This window comes from Porites lutea, chromosome 2 (genome assembly GCF_958299795.1).
Source record: "Porites lutea chromosome 2, jaPorLute2.1, whole genome shotgun sequence".
Taxonomy (NCBI): domain Eukaryota; kingdom Metazoa; phylum Cnidaria; class Anthozoa; order Scleractinia; family Poritidae; genus Porites; species Porites lutea.
Window position 1 is genome coordinate 51,390,401 of NC_133202.1, and position 27,957 is coordinate 51,418,357.

A 27,957-nucleotide genomic window follows, 5' to 3' on the forward strand; every position below is an offset into this window, starting at 1 on the left:
GCGGATCCAGGGACGAAGCGGGCGGAGGCGGGGGGGTAGTGAATCTTGGGCATCCAGACCACCCTTCACCCTTCCTGAATGTACCCATCATGCGGTCTAGCACATGTTAAGCCTGAGAAAAAACAGGCGACATTTCGCGGCGCCACCGTTGGCCCTTTCCCGCGAAATGACTTCTGAGGAATGAGCTCAGAAATTCCATACTGATGACGAGTTACCACCCAGATATGGTTAGTGCTTCCGATTGGACTGAAAATATCTGTGTTCGCACGCTAGGCTATAACATGTTATTATAGTTTGATGACTAAGAGCTACAACTATTTACGAACAAAACATTCATAGAAGACACAAAAGGTTAAGTAATGCGGCTTTAATAATATGGTCCAATATCCAGATACAAATTCTCTAAAGTGATGTCACCCGGGGGGGAGGCTCCCTTCATATGGGAATCCCCCCCTGGGTGATCTCAATACATTTTCGCGAAAAAAGCATTTTCCCTTGGGTGTTCATATCAATAATTCTCATAACCTTTTCTCCTGATTCTGTATTGACATTGTTAGGAGAGAATTGATGTTGATCAGTCTTGGTGCTGAAAAGGTCAAAATAGTACTGTACTTGGTTCTTTCGTGTCAAATTTATCAGTACCAGCCAGGAGCCCATAACCTGTACCTGCTCATTAGTACCATAAACCATACTGCTATTTGGTCTTTCGCCCCACTTATAAGCCCACGTAAGACCTCGTAGTGTAGTCTGAAATGTCATACGTCTCCACCCCCTAACCCCTGCAGCCCGTAGTGCAATTTTGCACGAAGGGTAATCGTAGGGGTATTAACCGGAATTTTCCTAATCTGGACGGGAAGCCTGGATCGAGCCAGACTGAGTATTTCAATATGGCGGACGCCTGTGCCAAAGAATGGAAGAGCATATTCCAGAAATCCCTAGGCAAACTATCAAGTAAATGTTATAGATCTTTTCTCCTGGATATCGTAGCCATATTTCTTGGCCTCAAGCCATCATTACTCTTTGATTATGCGGTCGTTGAATGGAAAAATGCGATCAGGTTAATAGCGGGACTCGCAACGAAAACTTCAAGCTTTACTGACTTTTCGCCGCTCTTGTACGTTTTGAAAGTCGATGAGGATATATTTTATGCTGATTTGAGACTCTTAGTCAAAAGATTAAGGGAAAGTGTCGACATGGAGGAGTTTACTCTGATCGATATCTCTGGGAAACTTCATGAACCACGTATTTTGGAAAAAGATTTAGCGGACAGTGTTAAACGACAGTTTCACAGAATAGTAGAAGACTTAGAAGAGAACTACAAAGAGTTTACGCAGAGGGGTGAACTTGTAGTTCCAGATTCACGAGTTATAAACCTAAGCAATTACGGTGACGATAACTGGTGCGTACCAAGCATATTTGGTTTTCTTCTTGGGTATCCTGTGATCTACTGGTGCGATCGAGCTGGCGACCTTTATAACTGTCTTAGTATGGTACCCCTTAATCGGTACACGCTGACATTCAGGGCAGCACCTTCTGCCCTCCATGCTCGATTACCTGCGAGTTATTACAATCTTGTTGAAGCTGGGTGTAAAGAGAAGGACGGCTTTAATCACACTTTATTTTCATTCACGGCTCCAGTGGCACTTGAATGCTATTACAAGTCCAAAGTTAGCAACTGGTTCAAAAGAATATGTGAAGTAGGCGAGACTTTTGGAATTACAGAGCATTTGACAATCCAGAAAACAACTGTGACTTTCAGTCAGGTTACTTTATAGTGTCAGGGGCCTGATAGTGTTTAGTGACCAAAACGTCACTTAGGTGTTTTCTGTCTATGTAAATGGCAACACATGTGGTCAGGTAGCTCCTTTTGCTGAAGGTTTTAAAGACTCCCACGAGCGAAACGGCTCGAGAGGTTTTATGCAAAAATAAATGTGCAAACAGTTACTGTGGAAAGACTAGCTAAGCCAAAAAAGCCAAGACCCATTGCCAGTTATCCTGTAGGGTCATACTTTTTATAATTAGCCTTCGCAATTGATTACGAAAACTAAGACCTCGTCTAAATGTCCTCTAGTATTCAGTTGGCGATCAATGACTCATAGGACCTCTGCTGTTTCCACTTAAATCATTATTTTCTTGAGGTGTCTTAAATGCAACATGACCAAGATGTTTGGCTAATCGCTTTTTCGAGTAGCAACAATTTCAACGAAGCCCCGTCCAGAGCCTCTGTTATCCTTTCACAGGGGAACGGGAGATCGAGTCTTTCTGGAAACAAGATCGCACAGGTTACGAGATCTGGCCCCGGTTGTTGAAACTTTGGACGGCGCTATCCACCTGATAAATCACTATCCAGCAGATGGGAGTTAGGGAAACCAGTTGCGCTATCCACTGGATAGAGATTCCAGTATCAAGTGGATAGCGTTATCCACTGGAGCGTGCAGTACGTTTTCATAGTAACTTAAGAAGGAAGGACCTCACGAAATTGTATTTCAACATCAGAGCAACCTTATTTAAATTTTACAATACAGCAGAAAACAGTTGACAGAATAAACCAAACAAAGCATGTACAATTGATATTGAACCTTTATTTATAGCTATGTACAATATTATAGATAGAATAGTTCTGTTTCTTTAATTTCACCACGACGACACACGGTTAGTGACGGGAAACCCAAGCTTTCAGCCTATCTGACCTAAACGCATTTGCTGTCCTTTCCAAATTGAAAGCAAATAAGTATCAAAATCGGGAAATTTTGCTATTTTTTTGCACTGAATACAGCGGGAAAGATGCTGGCATTCCAACTATGGGCGATTTGTCATCGGCGAAGATTGTGTTCTTGGAATTACAACTCCTGGATGCTGTTGGTCCTGTCATAGCCAACTGTCAGCGGACTCCTTCCATGAAAGTAGTATCCAGGCTTCGTAGGAGAGTTCGCATAAATGTCATTTCTTTTCGTGTGTTCTCAAAAATTTCTTTAGGGTCATCTGACGGACAGCGAAGACAATTTGGCGCCCAAACCATCGACAAGTTATTAACATCCATCTTCGTGACAGTGCTATTGTTGGGAAGGGAAAATATCTGGTGATAAAAGAGAGAAAATAAACTATAATTAATCATAGCTCGGTCATCTTTTAATTCTCTATTTTCCAATTGCCCATAATACACTCTGTTTGCCCCCCAAATTCTGCATAAACCATTGTTTTTAAATGCTCCTGGGAGTATTGCATTTTCCCAAGAGCATTTTAAGACAATAAGTTATGCAAAATTTGGGGGGCAAACAGAGTGTATTATGGGCAATTGGAAAATAGTCAATGAAAATGTTCTACAAACACCCATCAGGGGCGCGCTCCCTATAATGGCCTATACGGGGAGGCTCCGCCAGAAAGGAGTACCTTTTCTCACGCCTCAGGTCGGAATTACACAAGTGGAAGTATAGGTATTGAAAAGGTCCTTTGATCAAAATGTTTCGAAAGACTCGCCGAATCAGATGGCTATATCATTTTAATTTATTAAACGTTAAAAGAAAATCAAAAGCCTGTATTTAACGATCAATTCTTATTCAGAAGGTATGTTAAAGGGGTAACATTTCTTAATGGAAGGTATGCAAAAGTGGTAGTTTTTCTGTCAAAAATAGTTTATAGAATGGAGAAAGGGTTAGAGAGGGTCAGAGCCTGCCCGTATAGATTTTTGTTCAGTAGCCCCCACCCCTCGGGTGCGAGCACTACATGACTTCCCTTAAACCGTTAAAAAAGTACTAAAATAATGATAACAATCAGAAATAAAATCCTCCAAATTTTGCAAGAGTAAGTCTGGATATCTCCTTCTTAGACACCAGAATTCGGTCTTTTTCTAGCCTGAAAAACACTAAACAGTAACGCCTGTTCTGCAGGCCGGTTCACATATGACTGATACATGAACTCATACCTGTAGAAATCTTATGAGGTAAGAGAGTACAAGTCTGTTGACTTCAGGAAGAGCCATCACAAGCGCCACAGCTACTGTTGGGTTGTCGCAGTTGTTAACACATTTATCAGTGGAGAGGAGTTAAGGAAATGATATCTGAGTTTTCCAAGTGGTGACAATTATAACCAAGTATAACAATCTCCCAAAGAACTGTGGTCTGCGCACACTCATTAGGGACCTAAAAATCCAAGGGGGCGGCGACGGTGGCGAAAGGTCGCTTAATAAAAGTGAATTCGCGTCCTTTCAATCTTCTTCACGATTATTCCAACTCACTCACTTTGCCAAACGTACGAGAACTCTCCTGGATTTGAACTCCCAAGAACCGTTGAAGAACCATATCCAAACGGCAAAGGAAATGTACCGAAATGCACTATGGGACTGTTTTGGGGAGCTATTGTAAAATTGCGAAGGAAACTGGGTCCAAATTCGTCCTCCAAAACAGTCTCATCCCTGCAATAGCCTGCGAACAGGCTACCCCTGCCATGGCTTGGTCGTCAAACCGCCACGCTTTCATGTAGTCACTCTGTTGAACGCCAGACTACTACTACCCCCCACCCACCCACCCACCCACCACCCAGACTTCACGTTAACTGGTTTTTAAAAAGGATATTAAAAACGCTCCGGTATAAGAGGTTCGTGAAGTTCCCTGAACCAAAGTTTGAGAAGTGAAGCCGGCACAAAAGGGTCGGCAAAATCTGTCGGTACTTCCCATCTGTCCAGTTTAAGTTTCTGACAGTTCACCTCATCGATATCCCCCGGGACCCTGAAACAGAGAGGGACATTAATGATTATCGACTACAGTTACGCCACTCAGGATACCGTAAACTGCCGCATACGAGCCCTGGCTTATACATCTTCATAGGGGGTTTTAGGCAGGCTTATAAACGAGGGGGCTTATATCGGACTAAAAAAAGCGCTCAAACAAGTTATGGCAGTGCTGATCGACGTAAGTTTTGCATTTAGTGGTTTTAAATTAGGCGAAAAAAACTTCATAAATAGAATTCATTTCAATACAAGCTGGAGGGGCGCCTACATCCGGGGGGGGAGGGGGGGTCTAATAATCCAATAATCGGATGTAATTTTTTGTTTACAATTAGATAGGAGGGGGGCTTACAAGAAGCAGTTTACGGTATTTGTCATTCTTGTAGTTGTTGCTTTTATTATCTTTTTTTTTTTCGTTTTTCATTTTTCTTATAATCCTCGAATTAAAGTCGAATTCTTCTGATTGAGTGCGGCGTTTATTCGTAATTTTGCTTCCGACTACCGCGTTTTATCGAGTAAATATGGAAGTAGCTTTGACGTTTCTCGATCACAACTAGGGTACTGTGGCCTACCTAAAGATGCCCTCCGTTGATGCGCCTTGGTGCTGCAGAACTGACTCAGCGAGGGTGGGTAAAATCCAGGGTAGCTTAAGTGAAGGAAATTGCTTTGCTTGCGCTTCCATGATTTCGTCGAGAGTGGAGCCAAACATGGACAGTTGAAACACTGAGGACTGTAAACAAGAAACGGCAATAAGACCGAATAAGCTTAAGCTGTTGGATAACGAAAGCCTTGGTTTTGTTCTCGTCTTGAATTGCTGTAAGTCAACCCTGAGGAAGTACATTTGAGTTCATGTTGCTGTTATCATTGCCTGTGCCACACAAAATATGCTATATATGTTATTAAAACCAAACAGAAAGTGCTCTTATATTTGCAATCTAACAATTACAAGGTGAACTCTCGAAGTCTGTTCTATCTTCGCCCTTCGACCAGTTAGACTTCAGTACTATTTTTCACAGGTAAATAAATAAAGAAAGAAATGTTAACGAAATTACCTAGACTAGGAGACAAGAAAATTATCACAGGTGAGGGACCGAGCCGTTCGACGCTCGCGCGCGAATTACGTACAGTAAAGCACTGCAGGTATTAAATTATTTATTTAAAAAACATGACGGAGCATTAAAGTTGTGAAGACATATTTGGGAAACTACAGTATGGTAAACTGGATACTGAAGAGTCCCAAAAAAAGTCTTCAAAGCTTAAAATGTTGTGTCACATTTTTTATTTATCATTAGAGATATTAAGATTCACGTTTACGCCAAACGGCAGACGTGAATCTGTACCACGTGACCAAGTTTTCCCCTTATTTTCCGTTTACTGTTTATTGCTTCCACACAAAAATAAGTAGTTTTATTCCAGTTTTAACCATAGGAAACGTTCGGGAATGTTTTTATCTGCTTTTTTCTATTCTGAGAAATTCTCAACTTGAGTCTGACGTTTGCCGTTTGCGGTAAGCGTGAATCATAATGTCTCTCTTGTATAATTTGAAATGTCAAATAAATAAATAAATAAATAAATAAATAGGTAACAACAACTGCATTGTGAAGAGCGATTCAGCGACTTACCTTAGCTTGCTTAATGTCGTCTACGCTTGGTTTCCGGAGCCCTCTCTTTGCCCCAGTTCTGGCGATTCGTTTAAGTCTCACCGAACAATGGCTGGCGTACTGGGTTACGGGAATCTAAAACAAAGAAAAGTTCAGAGTAACACTTACAATTACGTCAATACTAAAGAAACTTTTTACCTACACATTGTAGCTGAGGAGCAGAATTTAGAGTTGGAAAAAGTGTCATTTTACTAAGAGAACGCTTTCAAGGGCTACCCTTTCCACACGATTTCATTATAGTTTATAGACGGATACAACGCATGCTCTCTTTAGGCTATGGTTTGTTACGTTACGTTCCGATTTAATTCTGATTTTAATTTCCACTTCACATTTCTACAATTAAATGTGATTAAAATATTCACTGTGCAGTAAAAACTGTTTTTTACCTTACTCCCGGCTATTTTCTTCGAGCTCACGATAACTCGAACTTTTTTCGATTTTCCTTGAAGGTTGGAGTTATCGGGAGTCGACTGTATTCTTCTCTTGACAGTGGTAAACGTTCAAGTCTGTATGCGTCAGAGTGGGCATAACTAGCCTGTTCAAGGCTCCAAGATAATGGGCGAAAGAGATCGAAAAAAGGTGCGAAAAACCGCGTGAGGACTGGGGAGAGACAGTTCCCGCTGTTTTTCGCTGGCTCGCTTTTACGCTGCTTTTGCCCTTTTTTCGCTCATCTACAAAGACCGAGAGCCTGGCACAGGGTAGAACATAACCTTAAAACTAAAGTCTTCGACAAAAGACCATAATACTCTTTGTTTTCCCTCCAAAATTTTGCATTAACATTTTTTTCAATTTCTCTTGCACAATTGTAAGTCCCAAGAGTAATTGCAAACTATTTTTACCCAAACTTTTTTGGGGAAAACAAAGAGTATGAAAATTTTTTAAAAGGCCTATTAGGTTTAGCCATGGAAAGTCTAAAAGACCATTAATCTTCCACGAGAGTGCGAAGTTACGTGAAAGTTACCTAAGTGTGCAAATGCAAATCAAACAATAAAAACAACTTACATCTTTCCAGTCGGAGTCTTCAAGGTTCTTATTAATGTAGCCCTCTAAATATGAGTGGAATTTGGTGGAAGGAGGAAAAAGAGCGAGGCATATTGCCATGAGCTCCCAACCACATCGTAGGCTGTCGCTGAAAACAGGAACAAATGCAATGTTATAAAGATTAGGGAGCTTAGCTAAGTACTAAGAAGGCGCCGGAAATTTTCCGTTCGTAGACAGTCTTGCCATTTTTGAAAGGCCTCTATATTTCTTAATTTTTGAACTGTCAATGAAAATGTTTCTACTAAGAAGAAAGAAACAATCGAACCACACCTTTCGTACGCTAATTTAATCTCTCTCCCTTACCACTACACTACTACAACGGACCATGGCCACCACCTCTATTAAACGACCACTTTGTCAAGATGTACCTTACTACATGTAGTACAATAGGCGAATCTTTGTTTACATTCTTTGCCTCATTAGCATAAGCGGTTCATCCTCTGATCAAGCTATTGAGGTAAACTCTCTGAATATCGAAAGAGCATAACAATTTCAGTTATCTGTGAAACTTTGAGCTCGATATACTGAATAATTTCGGAGAAATTAGCTTTGAAAAACTTGAAACTCTACAAAGAATGTATGGGCTCATTAATGTTATGCTACCCAGCAATTTCGCATTTTTCGATGTCTGCTATTTCTTTTGTTATTGCTTGTAAAATGCTGAAAATTGCACAAATTGTTCAAGATAACAAACTCTGTCAACATTTGAATTTAATTGGTGCATACGCTGACGCCTTCTAAAAAATGACGTCAGCAAAGATTTGCATATAGATACACTATGTACGGGATAATTTCAGAGACCTCAGACTAGTCGGGTCACCTTTTTGTGATGGTAGGGTCACTCTTCTAGCCAGGCCAACTTGCCTCCATTATTATAAACGCTTTGGCTCGCCCAACCAGATCAACTCGGTAAAGGTGTGACAATCAGGGCGTGCGAGAGCGCTTTTTACGACATTAGAGCATGTGCGAACGCTGTTGACTCGTGCAAAGGGGTCAAGAAAAACAAAAAAGAAAAATAGAGGTCCCCCTCATCCCTAAATAGATTTGATACCCGGGGGGGTACTTCCTTATAAGAGGCTATGTGCCGTTGGATGGGTTCTCATTTTCACGAATGGATTGACTATAGGGGGCGTCGCATTTTCAATAGAGTTACTAGAATGGGGTCGCACATTTTCTCAGGCTGATTTTCGGGGTAAGAAAGTTCTTCACATTTACAGTTAGCAAACGTATCAGAACGTTTGTACTGTAAATGAAAAGTAAAGTGTTCTTCATTCAATGTAAAAAAAGGGTCAATTCATTTTATGATGACCTATTTAAAGGATTGATAATGTAGATACATAAATAGAAAGTGACTAAGTTGGGATCGCGAAAAATCACATATTTGCCCAAAAGTGACTAAGACGGGGTCTATAATTGGCCACAGAATAGACTATAATGGAGTAGGGGCTCTGAGAGGTCAGCAGCACATACCCAGCAAAAATTAACCCAAGTATCCCCCCTGGATTTCATGTTCATCCCCAGGCTAGACTCGGTACATTTCTGACAAGATGGCCGCTCGTAAGGGTAAGTCCTTCATCCCGACGATCTTCACGTTTTGTCCTAACTTGGCATCTCAACTTGTCACAAGTCTACTCACGGTCTAAAGTTGTCGGTTGTCTGTTTACACAGTTGCAGGTAAATCTCATCTCTCAGCATAGGTGTACCCCAGCCCTTGGTAGTGAGTTCCAAAGCCAGTTTCTCCGGACTTTTCCCCTTGATTGTTCGATCTCCCATGTAGCCGAGAATTAATTTAAACATGTCGATTGCATCCTTTTTCATTTGTCTGTCTTGGATCAAAATCAGCGGTTTCTTGATAGGCACCTGATAAAATCACAAGAGGCATTAAACATTTGCAAGTAAAGCCGTGCAAAATGAATTCGTGGGGGGGGGGGGGGTAGGGGAGGAACGCATGACGAAGCACAAAGAACGTCTGCGTGGGAGGCTAACAATCGTTGGGATCAATTTAGGTTCCTACGAAAATGCCCACCTCCCTCTCCCCTAAGCAAACATTTCACCCTAAGTAAGAGGAAAGTGTAAATTTTGGCTTAGGGGAGGAGTAGGTGGGCAGTTTCTCAGAACCCAGACACTACTTGTCGTTATATTTTTGTTCGTCGACCTGGGGGGCTTAACTCTTTTATACAGGGTTTTAATCCAGAGTCAAATGTTGACACGATATATGTCTGGGTTGATTACTCAGGGACTCAAAAGTCACTTAGTACCTTTGACCAGGAGAGCATGCTCGCTAAAGAGATTCTCTTTCGTCTGAAAACGCCTTTCTTGTGATGACTAAAGTATTCTTCATAAGCACCTAGCGCTCTCATCAAAGGTGGCTTGGAGCCTGGGATGGAATGAGAACGTTCCTGGTAGAAACAGGGAAACAAACAGAAACATATCAAGTCAAATTGGGTCATCATCACCTTCACCTTGTCATGAAGAGCTGAAATATATTCACAGACGGGTTTGATAAGCCCGTGTACAGTCACCACCTCCCAACAAAAAATAATTTGAGGGGAGGGGGCAGATGTACATAGGAAAGAAGCCAAATCATGTCGCAATATTGCGGTTTGAATAATGGAGAAAAATAAGACTCTAGGTAGCAATGGAAAAAGGCACTGGACCGCACCTCTAACGGTCCAGTTTTTTTTTTTTTCACACAAACCATTGTAATTTTGCAGACATACCAACGCTCTACCTAATTCAGTTCTCATGCTTATTCCATAGCTGGTAGAATACTTTCGATAAACTTATCTCATAAACTTTAAGTTAAGAAATTCGTGTGATTGTGAGCTGCCTATAATAAGGCAAATTAAATTCCAAATGAAAGCAGCTACTTGTTACATCAACAAGGGTTAGTCTCAACGAACTTCAACGGTTTACATTAACACCAAGACACAATGCAAGCCACTTACCAAGGTACTGTGCTTTGAAGAGCCTGTGGCCGGAGTAGCAATGGAGGAAGGTCGGCTTAGTCGTGGCAAAGTGCTCGGTGTCCCAAGGGATTTTGTATCCAAGTCATCATCATCATCATCATCATCAATCCTAAGATCTTTCAGAACGCTGTCACTCACTTGTCTCTGATGCCGCAGAGAGCGAATACTTGGCAGACTGTCATTCAAGGAAGGCGGTGCGCATGCCTCGACTAAACGAGCTGTAGTGGCAGGCATGCCTCCTGCTCTCAGTTTTAGACTCAAAGAATCATCCAAACTCTCCCTGTGGCCTGTGGAGTCAAAACAAATTATTTACAGGATATCGGCCTGTTCCATTCTCCTCAGATGAAACCTTGCAAATCAGCTGATTATTTTATCAAGGTTAATTTCCATGTTGTATTGGATATGGAGCAAGATTTCATTGAAACCCAGGGGACATTTCCTGGTGGAGCATACCCCAGGACCACCCTAGAAGCTTTGGCGCTCATTAGGAAATCAGTCAGTATTTGTCCTAGTTCTGCACAGCTAGGGATGGTCACTGCCAGAGATTGTAACTTTTAAATAAGCTCTTTAGTGTTGCTTAAAACTCCTCATTACAAGACAAAGACTATCATGAGCACCTTTCCTGGAGCCCTTGAAGCTGCCACGCTCAATAAAGACTGAATCATCTTCTTTTCTCTCTGTTTGAGAGGAGGCTGCAGCAGCTCTGTTTGCCAGAATAGTCCTTGAAGCACTTTCCACAGCTTGTCGTGCCCTCTCTATGGTCCCTGATGGGCTAAGGTGATCCTCTCCATTGCTACTGCGTATGGACACAAAAATGAAACACATTTTAGTAACCCCAATGATAACTAATAAACTAATCTCATGAAAATGAAGAAATGATCGTCGCAGTGAACGCAATTTATGCAATTACGTAAAGAAGCCTGAAAAAATTTCAGCGCTCCCAACGTCAGTGGCTTCATAGCTCAGTTGGTAGAGCATCACACCGGTATCGCAAGGTCACGAGTTCAAACCCTGTTGAAGTCCTGAATTTTCTTTTTTTTTTTCAGGCTTCTTTACGCAATTACATAAATTGCGTTCACTGCGTCGATCATTTTTTCCTTTTCATTTCATTTCCGCAGTTCATATATGATTTATTTCATATATCATTAACAAACTAATCTCATGTTAAGTTGCTTCAAAGGAATTAGAAACTTTTGATAGGGATACATTGGACTGCACAATGCAGTGGTCGAATACTTTGGAAAATGCCACTGATGATTACTTACTCTCTTTGCAGTGTATGAAGCCACCATTACTCCAAGAGGGCGATATAAAATAATTGTCATTAGAGGTTGTATGATTGTCCATAATAGTAAGGTCCTTCACAGGACTGTTGTTGAAAGTGACTAATTCATGTAACATAATCCACATTTAGAATTATGTTTTCATTCAAAGTTTGTTTGCCACTTTGTTTCCCCCAAAATAAAATCTCCCTCTCCCCAAAAGTCACATGATCTGCCCCATAGCAGGGGGGTCAGGACACACAATGCCTTCTGGGTCACCTATATCCATCATCTTTTAATCTTAATCTTTGAAGCTGGGCCAAAGACAGCCTAATAATAGAATTCCTAAACCACTATATAACTTAACATAAAGTTTCTTACTCATCTAGAGTGCCAGTTCTTGACAATGTTCCTGATGGTGTAAGCTGGCCTTCATCATCAGTTACATTCTCCTTTCCATCTTGAATGCTAAGCAATGTCACATTGGGTGTGGCAGCAGGAGCTTCTGGTGCGGGAAGCTCAGGTAAGGGTATCCCAGGCAGGGGAAGTTCAGGGGACTTTCTTTTCTCTACGCGTTCTGCATCAACCTCATCCACATTGGCTGTTGTTACCTCTTCACTGTTAGTATCAACTACATCTTCAGCATCACCCTTTGCTGGCTTGTCCTCCACTCCATTTTCCACAACACTGGCTTCTTTGGGAACTGCAGTAGAGGAGCTTGAAGGCTGAGATTTAAACGGTAGCATCTCAGTTTTATTGTTCACAACTTGTTAATAATAATTATTTATTATTATTGAATACCTCACACAAACCCCCCACGACTCCCTCATTAGCTGAACAGGAAGGAGGAAAAGACCAAAATGGATGAGTATCTTAATATTCCCAGTTCCAGATTCCAGATTTGCAATACACCTTATTCCAATTGAAAACAGTGCCCCACTTTGAATGCTGCAGAGGCAATCAAGACAAAGAACGCATAAAATATAACGAAAGGAATGATAAAATTGCTATCATTCTTGTGTATAACCAGTGCTTTCAGGATATTATGCAACCATAAATACTGTGAGTGATCATGAGTTAATCACTTGAAGAAAATTGCATTGTAGTTGTACCGTAAATCCTCTATTAAGCCCCCCCCTCCTCTCTATCAAACCCCCTCCCCTCCCCTCTCCTAATTATTCTTCACTAATAAATGATAGACTGTATTAATAATTAAATCACGACAGAAACCCATGGGTTTCTGATCACGATAAAACTTCTTGTGGACTGATCCGGGATGGTTTATTTACCAACTGGAAGTTCAGAATTGATTCTGATCCTTCGCTGCAATGACCTAAAAGGTCTTGTACTTGAGCTTTTCCACTTTGTATGTTCTAGTTCTTTATCGAGAACTGATACCATCGTCATTTCTAAATCAAATAAGCCCCCCGCCCCCTCTCAAATAAGACCCTTCAAATGGGCTTAAAATAAATAAGCCCCCTAGGGGGCTTAATAGAGGATTTACGGTAAATTGATCTTTTTTGGTTAAAACCAACATAAAAATATATTAAACCGGTCACGTAACAGTGGAACCTTGATATAACAAAGGGCCAGGGGACTAACAAAATAATAATGTTCTCTGTCAAGCTTTCATGATATGGAAGTTCTCTTCCCTTTAATATATTATATTACTATTACTGGACAAAGAATAACATTCATTATATCGAGCGAGCTGATGGCAAATAATTATTATAGAAGGATTTGATATGACCAAGGATCCACTGTGAAGGATTCAGACTTGTATAGGCCCATCACGTCTGATTTATGATGCACCTCTAAAACTTCAAAAATCATCATTAGCTAATTAAAAGACAAAATCCAAAGCTTGTCTTAAAATTAATCTGTATTAGAAACTAACTTCTGCTTCATGTTTTTTGTGCTCTCTTGAACTTGTTCTTTCTCTTCTCTCCCTGCTACTTCCATGCCGTCGTGATGAGGATCCCTCCCTTGATACTCCATTCCTTCCACTACCTTCCCTTCGATGTAAATTCCCATCTTCATGTTTTCCTGAGCCATCCTTCCTGAGACTGCCATCCCTCTTTCTTCTTTCAGAACTTTCCCGCCGGCTTGAACCTTCTCTTCTCTCTTCTCTGGCTTTTGCTGCTCGCCTCTTTTCTCTTGCTTTTAGGGTCTACATTAAATCGAATAAAAATGGCCTTTTAAAATAGTTGAAATGTCTTTTCAGGGAGAATCGTAACTTGGCATTTTCAGGCTTTATGCAATTTAACCACCATTGACAGGAGTACAAGTAAATACAGCTAAGTTACGGGTCAGAAGAATACGACGTGTATGTAAGTCACTGCTTCATTCCTGCATGATCATGATATTTTCAAATTTGAGGGGTTGCATTTCATTAATCAGAGACAATATGCAGATGTTTTGTTACCAATCACTTTTAACATAATATTTGGACCAACTGAATGTTACATGCACCTTAATTTTTTTGTTTAAGCAGTCATCTGAATATTACAACATGATGAAGATCAAAAAAGTGTTTTCTAGAGGATAGTCATCTGTTTATTCCAAAATACAGTCAATTGTATACCCACCCTAAGAAAACTTCATGACACCATGTGTACATATAAATATGCTACTGTAAACACATTTCCTCTTCAAAGATTCAGTCACATTTTAAAATAATTCAATTTCTTACCAATATTTAATAACTAAAACCTGCGCTCAGAAAATAAAAAATAACTTCCAATAAAATATAATGATTTAAGGTGCAAAAAATATTCAACACCAACTCCTAAACCTAAGGTGACAATAATTAACACTTTTAACTGAATTTTGTACGTATGTGTGCACAATAGTTATAATTGCAGTATTTACCACTTCACGACAAAAAAAGAATTCCACCACTCTAACCAAAAAACACATAGCCTCCACTGCCCACAATAAATGAGATACTTGTACACAATAAATAAATTGCTGTTACCACATCTTTTTGGCTTTAGATTACGAGTTTTAGCATTTCTTTGTGACAGCACATGACATTATGCTTGCAAAATGGTAATAATTAACAAGCTTCAGCACAAATATGTTAACAACCAAAATTATAATTAAGTTTGACACAATGAAGGTGGATTATCGACTTCAACTGAAGAACAAAGTACAGAATCACTGAATTTGCAAATAATTACTGATTTCAAATTCTTAATTAGTTTATAAGGCACACAAAAAAAGAGCACGATAAAATTACCATTGTGAAATTGATTGACAGCTTTATAAATACCAACAGGACAAGATCATGCAATTTGCAAGATCTAAAAAATTCAGAGGAAGTTTTTACATTAATTATTAAAATAGATCTTGAATTGCAAATAATAATTGTCCAAAAAAATGTCACTTTTCACCCTTCCTACAAATGAAAGAATTGGCTAGAAATCCCAAGGTGAAAGCCCACTTTCTCATATAAACACCAGTACATGAAGTATGTCTTTTTTGGAAAATGTCAGACTCATCAAAACCAATGCACACTCTTCCTAACAGAAACCCTAAACGTCTCAAGCAAACTGCGAGTACAATGTAAAAATTTTAGTTACCTATATCCCAAAGCAGTAATTGCCATACACAGTCAAGAACACTCTCCCACTTACAGGACCTCTAACTGTGTTTTCACTGAAAATAATACAAAAAACATTATGATACTTAACACATACCTGTAGTTTAGCAAGAGGGATAATCTCTGCATCTTTTGGTTTATGCCAAACTGTAGTTTGTGTTCCTGCACTGTAATAGTAGTAGCGACGAGTCTTCTGGTCATACAGTTCCCACCACTGAGTGTCATTGGCTTTCTTCCTGAAATTTGACACTCTTTAAAATCAGAACACACATTTATATAGGTTCACATTCAGTTTTCATACATGTAAATATAAGCTGACAAGGCCATTGGCTGATCACTAGTGGTGACTTTAAAACATACAATAATGAAGTTAAGTTTAAAAGTAGCAGGCCACTACAAAAAATAACTGTAAAAGAACAAAGGTAAACTTTATCTTACTAACAAGACTAACTTTACATTACTTTCTATGGCTCTAATGTCATACATGTATGCCTAAGTGAATTATTTTTTCAAAGAAATTCACACAGGTCTACCTGATCATTTTGGAGCTTTTCATATGTGTGATGGTGCAATTTCATGCAGTAATAATGACCTCAAATTTCATCTGATTAATAATTCACGAGAAATCATAATTAACAAAAAATGATGCAGCCACCCACCACTACAACTGTACCTAGCAACAAAATATTAGTTGGAATGAAAACCTCTGCCCTCAATGACCTTTCTTACATTTTGTTGACACTACAAAACTACTTCAAATCAACCTTCCAAGTTAAAGTTTTTGCTTGGCCACCATTTGACAACCAACTCTTTTAGTTTAGGGAGACTTTTCTACAAATCAAGTCACCAGCTCCAAAATTTTAGGCGCCACATGGCGACCAGAATGGTCCCAACTTGGAGGGTTGAAAATGCAAACGTGATACTTTTCCTCCTTCATCCACTAACCTAGTCTAAACAAAACTAACTTTAGGAGACAACAAACAAACCAACTCTGAATGGGGGAAGGGTAGGGGGAGGGGTAAAGATTGGTTTGTTCTCTGAATTATACCCCATTTCACGACAGTTTCTCAAAAGTTTTGCCACTGATTGTAGATTTTACACTTTAACTCCCAAGATCTGATTAGTAATTCTCCTATATACTAATACGCTAAATATTGAATGTTAAATGAGAGAATATTGGATTATAGCAGAGCTCTCGCACGTGCAAAGCATGTGCCAGCGGAGCACCATGGGTAAGTAAATCTACCCATCCCAGAAAATTTGATAATCACATGACTGTATACTGACCACCCGCCATCCATCTGCACCACAGGCATACCAATGTAAAATAACTCAACCAACAGGTATGGCAACCCAAATGCAACTCAAGGTTATTTTGGCAGGAAAAACGGAAAGCGGAAACTGTTTCTATATCCATGTTGTCTAAAGCATTAAGCTTAGATTAATTGTCACGTCCACAAATTTGGAATATAGAGCAAGAGAAAGACAGAGGAAAAGAGAAAGTAGGCAGCAGGCAAGCAAACCTGAACAAGAAAAAGGGTGAGAGATAAAAAAAACAAAGGAGGTACTTTTTAGTTGGAAGAACAACAAGAAAAGTTTGTAGCAGAGGTGACAAAATGAGAAATGCTAGCAGCCACCAATGCAAGGTGAAAATGAGCGGCAGTGAAAAAAAGGGAACGACAACACGTACGACATTTCTTCCGAAAAATGTGTAACTAAGAAGTTTCTGGAAGTTTCACATTGTAGTCATGCAAAACAACGGCAAAGAAATGTACAGAAAAAGTGTGCTGCACATGCAAAGTTGCTTGTTTGCTAATTAGACCTATTGTTGTTTTTCACCCTTCTCCAGCATTGCCTTCATCGCCTAGCATTACACAATTTATATTTTGTTTGAACAAACTTTAGATATTATGGAGAGCATGACTCTTACCCCTGACTAAATCTATAATAATTATATTATTGCAATACAAAGGAACCTCGTTCAATGGACACCCACTTAATACAGTTGCCCAAATATATACATGTAATGGACAGTTTTGTTGTCACAATTAAAAGCTCATATATTTTCCACTCTAAAACTAACCTGCTTAAAGGAGTTCATTCCAAAATGGCAGGATTTTTTCTTTTCGCCAACAAAAAGATTATACAAAGGTAGGTGATTCATAGAAATTTCGACTTCCAAAGAGCTTTCCAACCCTATGAAATTCTCGTCTAAAGTAGCCCAAAATCCAAGATCTGGGGGCCTTCATCTTGGAGAACTCTTAGCAGCCTGGTGACGAGTGAGTGATGTCACTGTGCTCAACCTAAGTTCTTAAATCACTCAAAACTTCTTGTGTCTTCATTTCTGAGCTGCACAAGAAGTCGTGGTCACAAAAAACACAATCCGAAGCAAAGAAAAAAAACTGTTGAGTGATTTAATCTTTCTGCCAACTCAGGTTGAGCTCATTGACGGCATGTACTCGTCACCAGGCTTCTATGAGTTCTCCAAGATGGCGGCTCCCAGATCTATAATTTCGGGATACTTTAGAAGAGGATTTCATAGGGTTTGCAAGCTCTTTGGAAGCTGAAATTTGGTGAGTAACCTACCTTTGTATAATCTTTTTGTCAGCAAAGAGAAAAAACTGCCATTTGGCCTGGGAATGAACTTCTCCTTTAATACGGACAACGTTTAATACAGACAATGGACACTTTTCTATGTGCCAAGTCACAAACTCCCATAATTATATGTTTCATCAACCCCACTTTAAGGACACATTTGATCTGTGCACTGTCTAGGACTGAAAATACTACCAGTGAAAACCAAACAGAAATGGCAAATGACCTTTCAAAGAAGTCCACCTAGCTGAGACCCAAACTAAAGCTATCAGTAAAGATTAAAGTGATGGATTCCATTGTCATGTTTTAAGAACACCAAGTTAAAAGGTACATTTAGTCTGATACTACAATAACAGATCATTGGGTTTCTTTAGGATGAACTTGTTACAGTTACAGTTAAGAAGTAAAACATTGTTTTCTGCTGAAAATGTCTGCTTTCATCTTCGTACAGAAGAAATGTGTCCGTGAAGTTCTTTCACAGAGCCAGCTTAATATGGACAGCTCAATAATATGAACACTATGGCATATCCCCTTGGTGCCTGTATCAAACAGGTTATTAATTTTGCGAGCTACTCTCACTACCTATCTGTTGGACAATGTACATGTATTGGATGTGTTGTAGTTCAATTTTGCTCATGGTAAATTGTCTTTGTATTTGTACCATTATTTTTAAACTGGTACGAAATTATTGATCCAGAACAAAATTTTTTAGACTGCTCTCATTATATCTTGTTAAGAAATAGTCTTTAGTTTACAGATATTTAGGGGTAGGGTTTGGTGTTAAGCTTAATTGTTTGTTTTGGGTTATATAGCACTCATTTTACTGATTAGGGTAAAGCATTCATTATGATGACTGTTTGACTTACACTCTGACACCAGCAGGAGGGTCCCATAGGCACTGACCGCTTTTAAGGTTGGCATACATGGGTTCCCCCGTTCGGGGCTCAATTATTTCAACCCACTCCACCCTGAAAGTAGAAAAATATTCAACAGTACATTAGAGGGTGAAACCAAGGAGAAATTAGGTCTGATGATTCAACCAAATACATTGAGAAATTAGAGTGATATTACCAGGGCTGTCAAAAATGTTTTCAAGTAGCAGGCTCATATTGAATAGTAGGTGCTTTGAAACTTGGACCAAAAGCACAATTTCTTGAGGGCCAAGGCATCTAGGGACATTTTGAAATTTAGAGTCTCAGAAATGGCATTTCCAGGGGTTTTCAAGAGGTATTTTCGACTGCGTATGCTATGTTGTTCCCTCAGAATACTCGCAATGTTCACTGGGAGCAATGCCATCGAAATGTCACAGACATTCCACAATATCGCACGGTTTGAACGTTTCACAGATCTAAACCTGTTTCAATATGCGTTCAATGTCATTCAAAACTGGAACACAGATGCTTAACAATCTTATTCGATGGTGCATATTTTTTGTTAGCAGTTATGGTAGAAGGAGATGAAAGTAGCTGGCTAAGGATGGCTAACTAGCCAGCAGTTTTGGCCAGCTACCAGCCCTTATTGACAGCCCTGTATTTACGCTCAGCACTTCATATTTATCTTATAATGACAACAACTTAAACACAAAGATGTAATCCTCACCCAGTGGGAAATAGTTGGGATGAGAAATTAGAATTTAACACAATGAGTGAAATCAGGATCAGGACTCAAAAAGAGTCCCATTGCTGGGCTGCAAGTAACTTTTAAACCATACTTGCCCAATCAGTGAGGGTCCAGGCAAGTCATCCTCTAATCAGGGCTCCTGATAGGTCAAAGAAAAAAAAGCCAAATATTTTTGCAGAATTTTGAGGGACAAATTTGCGGAAAAATCAGCCGATTTTGTGGGAATTTTGGGGGCAAACTTCGCCAAAAAACAATTGGCAAATAACAGCCGATTTTGTGGGAAGTTTCAGGGCAAATTTCACTAGAAATCAATCGCATTTTTTAACATCAGGTCATCATTTGCTCTTTCAATGTTCAACAATACACTCCACAAAACAGTCAATGGGAAGCCTTAAACATCACAGCTATAGTGCCCTGAGTTTTTCACAGCATTAACTACGCCTGATAGTTTTAGGACGTTGTTTGCTCACTTCAGTAATGAAGTTTCAAGGGAAATTTGCACATTTACAGCAAGTAAACAGCCCCAGTAGCCGAGATAAGTTTCAAATATGTTGTGCAGACATGTATTTGATAAGACTTAAATTAGGGAATTTCCCGGTATTTTGCATGTTTTTGTGAATTTCGTGGCTCTGCAAACGTGCGAAATATCAGAAGCCCTGTCTAATTAACACTTAAGGGAGCTTCAGCAATGACAACCATGACGGCAAAGAGTAATGGCAAAAAATTAACAATAGGTTTAAATTAGCCAAACATCAACTTTGCATGTGCATATCTCTTTTGTACATTTCTTTACCACCGTTGCACAACTGGGACGTAAACTTCCTACTTCAACATTTTTTGGAGGACATGAACACAAGACAACAATTTTCTTTTTCTTAACTTAGATAAAGGGCTTTAGAATCAACTCAAGAAGAATTCCCCAACAACAAACAACCTGTATGAAATGAAACAAAAGTAATAAAGTTTTAAACTGTGCAAACTCGCTTTCCAGGTGACGTTTTTGCTGCCGTTGCTGTCGTGGTCGCTTAAGCTCCCTATTACAATGAGAAAGAGGTGGTCCCGCACAAGCAAACTGTGGTCTAAGAGGGCTAAAATTGCTCTCTCCAATCAACAGGCTGTTTGCTATTTGCCTGGAGCTCCTGATAACTCGAATGTCTTAGAGAACTTCTGTAATATTGAATTCCTTATCTCTTTCCCCCACCCCCACCCCCCTAACCCCACAACCTCCAAAGCAAAAAACATTCACTTGCCCATCGGGTAAATGAAAAACAGATTTCACAAGCCTGATGGTAAATCCACTAGCCCAGGGTTGTCAGACATGTCTTTGTTTGCTATCTGAAATGCCACTGAGTTTTGCTACAAAGGCAATTAGCCATCACTCCAGAGCTCGTTAATCTTTTAAAAAATATATATCATACAAGGACCCTCAAGATACCAAAAACTTGAGTGATAAGTTTTCTATTTGTTACATAGGTGATAGCCCTTTCGCTGATCCACCATTTTATTGTCCCAGGACAAAAAATGTTGCACCATGCATGCAGTTCAATATTTACCCTGGTTCAGTGTATTTCCATTTTCCCTGTTTTATACTCATTAACATAGGACTGTACAAAACCATGCATGAAAACAATGAAAATCTTAAATGGGACCAAAGGTTGGACGAATGAGCCATACAGTTTTTTCACGTTCTTTGCAACATGAGATAAAGACAACATAATACCATGTCAATACCTGAAGCTAAAGTACATTGCTAAGGAACTACATAAAAATAGAAGCATACAAGTCCATTAATAAGCAAAACAAAATAATAAGAACAATATTGAATATAAAAATAATACAAGAGCGAAAGGAAACACGCAATTACACCAAGTCTGAACAAGTTAAGCCCAAGAGGTATAAAACAAAATCCACATTTCTGTTGTTCTAAAGCAGTTTCACTTCACAGCGTGGTACAATAACTGATACCTGAATGTTAATTCTAGAAATATCCCAGGTTTCCTGTTGCATTATTCAAAAAATCGAGTTTATGATTTACGTATTATTCACTGAAATTAACACCTCAACTTCCCACAAAATGATATTCTAACAAGAGAGACCATAATAAACATAAGATTGTAAGGTAAACTACTTGTATGTGAAACCTTTATAACGACAGATAAGGATTAGACCCCATCGGTACTTTTAAACAAGTTCGTGACACATCATGCGTTAAAGCAAATGCAAGTTATAATTAATTGCCTGGGAACAAATACAACTACAGGTACTTCCGACCCACTAATTTGTACAAATCCTTGCTAATTTTCTCAGGGGATAAGCAAGTTACGTTTCTGAAATGAACGGATCTAACTACTTCTTCGCACTTTCGCAAACAAAGTAAGCTTAAGCTTATTTTACCGACGAGTGGTGCGTTTCATGAGGGGGCGAGAAAGGTCAGAGTTACTTTGATCCATGGAGAAAAAAACCGTTTTATCTACACCATCATATGTTTAGAAAGTATCATATGAGATGAGAATGATTACTTCTGGCAACAGTGGTAGAAGTGACGCTCCAGATGTACGAGAATCTTGTCGAATTTCCCAATGATAATTACGTTGTGTTTCGATTGAAAGTTCGTTAAATGCAACCATTTTCTGCATGAGTAGTAACCAGACCGGAAAACCAACCTACACATTGATGGAAAATTCTACAAGAGGTTCTTAACAGCTGAGTGGTAACCCCATCACAAAGCCTAAATAGTATAAGCTAGAATACAATGCTGAAATGGCACATTGCTACGCTATAATCTGGTCGTTGTCGATTGTTCACATTCTAAATCGACAAATGCCTTGTTAATTCGTACCCGATAATTCACATCTACATGCTTTTGGGTAATTGAAAGAATACAAATGATCATATTGCCAACTGCGAAAAAATCAGTCACTGCCAATATCAATTTAAGGGCAGGCATATTATTTAGCACAAGATGCTGAAGCTGAAACCCATCATGGGAACAAGCACTAGAATTCGCGAAGCTCAAACAACTCTCTAAATCTGGTTACACAAATAACAATGAGAGCTTTAGATCATCAAAACTTACTTTTCAGCCATTTACGCTTCGGTTGGTGAGAAATTCCACGACAGTTCTCAGGGATTATGCCATAAGATCCAAGTGAATAAGTGAATATTACTCTCGCCCATGATGGTCGATTTTGTCATTTTTTGTCTTCTTAAATTCAGTTTACAGGCGCGCCGCCTCCAAAAGAGATCTAAGTTCTAACTTGACCCAGTCCTTCTAGACCTTACTGTTAAATACTTTTGGGGGAGGGGAAAACGCGCTTGCATAGCATTCTCCAGTTTTACTGTTTTAATTCATCTTTATGTGGTCTTTGTTTTGATAAAAAAAATAAGTGAATAAATTTCATTTCGATAAAAACGAACAAATCTTTAATGCAAAATTGCTCACGAACTACAATAATATCTTCCATACTGGATTCCCTCCCTCCCCTGGTGTGAAACAAGATTGCTTTAGCCGCCATCTTTTTTTCATGACGCAATCAGAATCGACTGGAAAAACCAAAACAAAACAAACCAGCAATTGTCGCTATTTTCAGTTGGGGTGTTTTTTGCTTGGAAAAGTACCGAATTTGATACTTAACACTGTCAAGGATGAGTGGACAAACGAGCAAGCCGTTCAAGCAAAGAAAAAGTTTCTGTAAGCCAAACAAAATTACATTTGTGGACTTTTTTGGCGCAAAATGGTTTGGTGAAGGCGACGCGATGTGCATTGGCGGAATAATTCGTCACCCGTCATCGCTTGAAAACAAATACTTTTATGTCTTGTTTTTGTCTCACTTGGCAGTTTTCGCGTTCTTTTACTAACGTCTTGCTGTTTTGTGTTAAATGTAGCCGCAAGAAAGAGAGATTCTGAGTCTATCGTCCGCCAATACCCCGACAAAGTTCCGGTAAGGAAAAATGTATGTAAATGCATGTGCTTAGCTTAACACTAATGTCTGTTATTGTTCCAGGTAACAAAAAACCTTTCATTTTGAAGTACAAGCTGGTTATTGTAGCTGCAACTATATTTATTTTCCTGTTGCATATTTGGCCATCGTTTAAGCTCATATTTTAAGATGGTTTGTGCATGTTTGCACAAACAGTCTCGCGAAATTATACGTGGCAGATCGGAGAATCATACTAAACATTCTTGCCTCTGTAAGCGGGCATTCGGTAGAGAGTGGATTTATCTATATTTGTGAGCGTTTCACTTATGACAAGAATTTTATGTTGTACATTTTAGTAACATGCTTTTTCTTGATTTCAAAGGTCATCGTGGAAAGACTCAAAACGGAAAAAAGTCTACCTGTTCTTGACAAAATCAAGTATTTAGTTCCATCGGATCTCACCATGAGTAGCTTGTCAAGCATAATAAGGTAAGGTGATTTTCGGCAGAGGGATTTAAACAGAGGGGTGCTTCTGGCAAATATGGCACAGGTTTCCCAAGACAAAAAGAACCTAAAATATCTATCATAGGGTAGCAAGTAAAATAACACTGGTAAACGGCTCAACAAGCTGCACGCGGGAGGTTGCTAAGCACGAAAGAAGCCCAGAGTCGAAGAATGCGACTTTAGCTTCTTGAGTGCTTTGCAATCTTCCCAAGTGCAACTATAACTCAATAGTACACACTGAGCAATTTATCATGTGTTTTATGTCGTTATCAAAAGAAGACAACTTTTTGCTCACAAATAGCTGGGAAATGACATGGGTGCTGTCATCTGCTCACCCTTTGCATGTGCAAATCACTCTTTGCAAATTTTTTTCTTTCAAAACAATCGTTTTGCTGAATAACTAGTCCTTCAAAGTGGATTGAAAACATTTTTCGTTATGTTTAATGGTAAACTTTCTCTCAGTATTAAGACAAAAATCTTGTCAACTCTGAGGTAAAAAAAAGAAAAGTCTCCCACTGTAGAATATTAGAAAGTGACACGTATGGCTTTGAGCGTGTGCTAGGTTTTGTAATCATTCTCCCATTGGCAAATATAGTAAATAGGTAATTGACCAATCAGAGCATGTGCAGGGAATGGTCATAATTTCTGTAGAAGGGGACTATGGTATGTTTAGATATTCTCCTTCAGACTTTGGAACCCCCTCCTAACCCTTATTATTTTGGTATTTTTCTCCTGGTTTCCCTCACTCCACATCCCACAACTATGTACAAAATACCATGATCCCTTCTCTACCACCACCAACCAAATACCCTGGTTGTTCACCAAATGATTTACAAAAAGTTTCTAGAAAATCCGTTTGGAAAAAAAATAGATAGAACATGACTTTTTGAATCGTAGTGCCAGCAAAAAATTTCCAGGAGCAACAGAACATCTGAAAAGGTACTCCTGGTTTTCTGGGTGGAATGGTCCCAAATTTGTGTTCAGTTTCTTCAAAGCCATCTTTGATACCAATTTCAGGCTTTCGTGGCCATTTTTCAGTGATTCAAGGACAACATTTACCAGGGCTGAATTTTTTTTAACATTTACCCAGACCATGAAGGTACTGGTTTGCCCATTTTGATGGTTATAAGACATTACTGTAATCACAAAATTTACCCACATTACTAAAATTGTTTTAAGGCACTAGATCTGCTATGAGTGTGTTACCTAGTCTCCCTCGCAGCTGTATTTGTCTAGTCATGCAATGCTCTTCTGCAACAAACAGCAGCTCACATTCAAACCACATACCTCTACAGTTTTTTTATCAGCCTACAGAAATGGCAAGTCATATATCTGCTTATTGAGATGTCAGTTTTTGAACAGAGTAAGCCCCCATGATCCAGTTGCATCAGATGGGAAGGGTTTTGTTTTGTTTTCATAAATGTTGAATCAAAGATTAAAGTTTTCCATGGCAAAAACTAGAAAGCACTCTTGGCACTGAAATAGACGACTTTGATCAGTACACTGCTTGCTGCTAGAAAAGCTAGATCGCCAGTAAGTTTTCCATTGCCGAAATATGTTTTTTGACAGGAAACAGCTAATTGTTATACTATCAGCAATGTTCATCGGTTCTTGTCACAGTTGTAGATGCATGAGTCTCTAAAAAGAGCATTCGAATTACAAGTAAAGAAAACAAATACTGTGTTAATTGGACATCAAATTCTCTTCCCAGCCTGGATAGGTGGTCAAATATTCGAAGCAAAAACTACAATCTGTATGTCAAGACAAATACGGCTTTCTAGGAGACAACTCAACACCACACATGATACGATAGAATGCGTGCAGTTATTGGACGGCATGTTAAAAGATGTAATGTGCACACGAAACAGTTCCAGGAAAACAAATTTTATCTATGACTTGCTCAAAATCAGGGAAAGGAAATGTGGTTTGAATGTAAGCAGCTATTTGTTGGGGAGGAGTGAACCGTTTCAAACTGACCATACAGCTTCAAAAAAGGAATATTAACCTTTACAAAATTGCTCCCACCACCTCAACTTTTTGACGGAAACTCATCAAAAATATAACTTGGCCGAATGAGTTGAGCATGTGCTGCTGTACACAACTGATGCACAATGTGCCCAATTGGTATAAAATTCGTTGTCGTAAAGTTCCAACTGTGTCAATGCTAACGTTGTCTATTGTCTTGATAAAGTAACGTTGCTGTTTGGTCAGATAATTGGGGGACAGGGTGTCTGTGTCTTTCCCTTCAGAGCAGCACGATAGTCTATCTCCTTTGGCAAGAGACCTGATCTTCAACTTTTAAGATATCAGTATTGTAGCTCAAGTGGATAGAGCCCCCCCCCCCCCCCCCCCCGGTTTTTGGAAGGTCATAGGTTCGAATCCTGTGTGGGACTCAGATTTTTCTTTGGCCCACACTCGTGACATGCTGATTTCATTTTCACATTTGATTCACCGAGCTTAAAATTTACCATCTTTCATTCTTTCACCACACAGTACAACACTGACATAATCCTTGCAGTATGCATGATGCATGTCAAATATGATCCTAGTACATGTATATGGCCTCGCTCTCCATGAGTTCTCCATAGCTCAAGTGGATAGAGCACCCGCCCAGTGTTTGGGAGGTCATAGGTTCGATTCTTGTCAGGGACTCAGATTTTTTCTTGGTCCCTGCACGCTTGTGACATGCTGATTAATTCATTTTCACATTTGTTTCCCCGAGCTTAAAATTTACCATCTTTCATTTTTTCATCAGTATTTTAGTTGAAAACATGCTGCTACCTCTTAAAATGCAACAGTGAGAGTACTCAGATGTTATTCATGGTTCATAAAAAAATAATTTGCCAAAAAACTCAAGTTTTTGGAGCCCTTTTTCTGTTTCTTGGTTCTAATCATTGTTGCTAATATAAGTGAGAGACATATGACTTGATCTTTCTTTTCTACTGACATTTTTCCATGTAGGAAAAGACTGCAGCTGAGTCCAACACAAGCATTCTTCCTTCTTATCAACGAAAAAAATCTGGTCAGCATATCGATCACTGTAGGAGAGGTTTACAAAGATGAAAAAGATGAGGATGGATTTATCTACATGGTGTATGCATCACAAGAAACATTTGGCTCTTGAATTATTTATGAGACAGTATACTTTTAATGCGTGGGTAAAAATAGTTTTGAAAATTGTACTAAGTGTAATTAGCATTGACCTGTGACAGTTAAGAGAGGGAGGCAATATATATAACCTATTACTGTTTTTGCTGTAGAAATGTATCATATTAACCACTTTTACTGTTTGTACATTGTATGTAGTGCATTTTTCAAAGGGATTAACAATATACAATAGTTAATTACATGCATTAATGTAATTTTTGAATTATCTACCGCTTTAATGCAAAATAAAGTAACCTAATTTTAAAAATAGATGCACTATAAGTAAATGTAAAATTGCCCCTGGGTCCTTCTAAAATACTGTAATCATTTTAAAGGAAAAATGAACTTTTTGAGACTGAAACGTCTTGTACAACTATCATCGTGCTCTTTTTTTTTGCTTAACACTTTGCAGCCTTTATGGCAACTAGAGCATTGTTTATGTAATCTTCTCCTTGTTAAGCTTTCTACAGGTCATGATCCTAAATCTTTCATAAGCTATTGCATCATGCAGCTAGAGAGTAGTAAATCTACGTATTTTAATCCCCTCCCTCTCACCAGTAGTATGGAGGAGTTGCGTGTAATTAGTCGTACACAGTTTCTAAATAGTATTGATCCAGGTTATGATTCACGTAAGTTATTAAAATCTACGAGTTCTATGAGCTGATCTGTTTTAATGATTTACTAATTACAATGAGTTAAATCCACACCCAGGGTTAGTACACAATCTTGATTTATTAAAAATTGAAGAAGTCGTAAAATTTGCAAAGCAATTTTCTAGACCTGGAAAAAGTCCAGAGAAGACGTTTGGAAAAATGTTAAAAAGTCTGGAGTTGTCGTTGTTATTGTTGTTTTGTTGTTTTTGTTTCAAAGCTACAAGTAATTAATAAGTGAATTTTTTCCCTTGGTCAAAC

At 39.0% G+C, this 27,957-nt stretch overlaps 3 protein-coding genes across 5 annotated transcripts; 2 read left to right on the forward strand and 1 right to left on the reverse strand.

The window, feature by feature from the left end:
• The first annotated feature begins 883 nt into the window (after positions 1-883).
• Positions 884-2,585, forward strand: LOC140928968 (UPF0739 protein C1orf74 homolog). The gene has a single exon (XM_073378779.1). It carries the CDS (start codon positions 888-890, stop codon positions 1,773-1,775), a length of 888 nt encoding a protein of 295 aa, XP_073234880.1. The 5' UTR covers positions 884-887; the 3' UTR covers positions 1,776-2,585.
• On the reverse strand, positions 2,563-22,702 carry LOC140928966 (uncharacterized). Of its 3 annotated transcripts, XM_073378778.1 has the most exons (15): positions 22,552-22,702; positions 18,722-18,823; positions 15,358-15,496; positions 13,554-13,826; positions 12,038-12,381; positions 11,012-11,190; positions 10,374-10,681; positions 9,684-9,824; positions 9,062-9,285; positions 7,387-7,513; positions 6,346-6,459; positions 5,296-5,453; positions 4,572-4,724; positions 3,923-4,031; positions 2,563-3,076 (listed from the first exon to the last, which is right to left on the reverse strand). In XM_073378778.1, the coding sequence occupies exons 1-15, from the start codon at positions 22,560-22,562 to the stop codon at positions 2,882-2,884; spliced, it is 2,577 nt and encodes an 858-aa protein (XP_073234879.1). In that variant the 5' UTR covers positions 22,563-22,702; the 3' UTR covers positions 2,563-2,881. The 3 variants fall into 3 exon arrangements, with proteins under 3 accessions (XP_073234879.1, XP_073234877.1, XP_073234878.1); XM_073378776.1 differs by lacking the exons at positions 2,563-3,076; positions 3,923-4,031 and having other exon boundaries at positions 4,553-4,724; positions 11,012-11,187; XM_073378777.1 differs by lacking the exons at positions 2,563-3,076; positions 3,923-4,031; positions 15,358-15,496; positions 18,722-18,823; positions 22,552-22,702 and adding an exon at positions 14,528-14,666 and having other exon boundaries at positions 4,553-4,724.
• A 294-nt stretch (positions 22,703-22,996) lies between these two features.
• LOC140928969 (microtubule-associated protein 1 light chain 3 alpha-like) lies at positions 22,997-27,881 on the forward strand. Its single transcript, XM_073378781.1, has 4 exons — positions 22,997-23,166; positions 23,361-23,416; positions 23,778-23,884; positions 26,861-27,881. The coding sequence occupies exons 1-4, from the start codon at positions 23,121-23,123 to the stop codon at positions 27,021-27,023; spliced, it is 372 nt and encodes a 123-aa protein (XP_073234882.1). The 5' UTR covers positions 22,997-23,120; the 3' UTR covers positions 27,024-27,881.
• Positions 27,882-27,957: the final 76 nt, after the last annotated feature.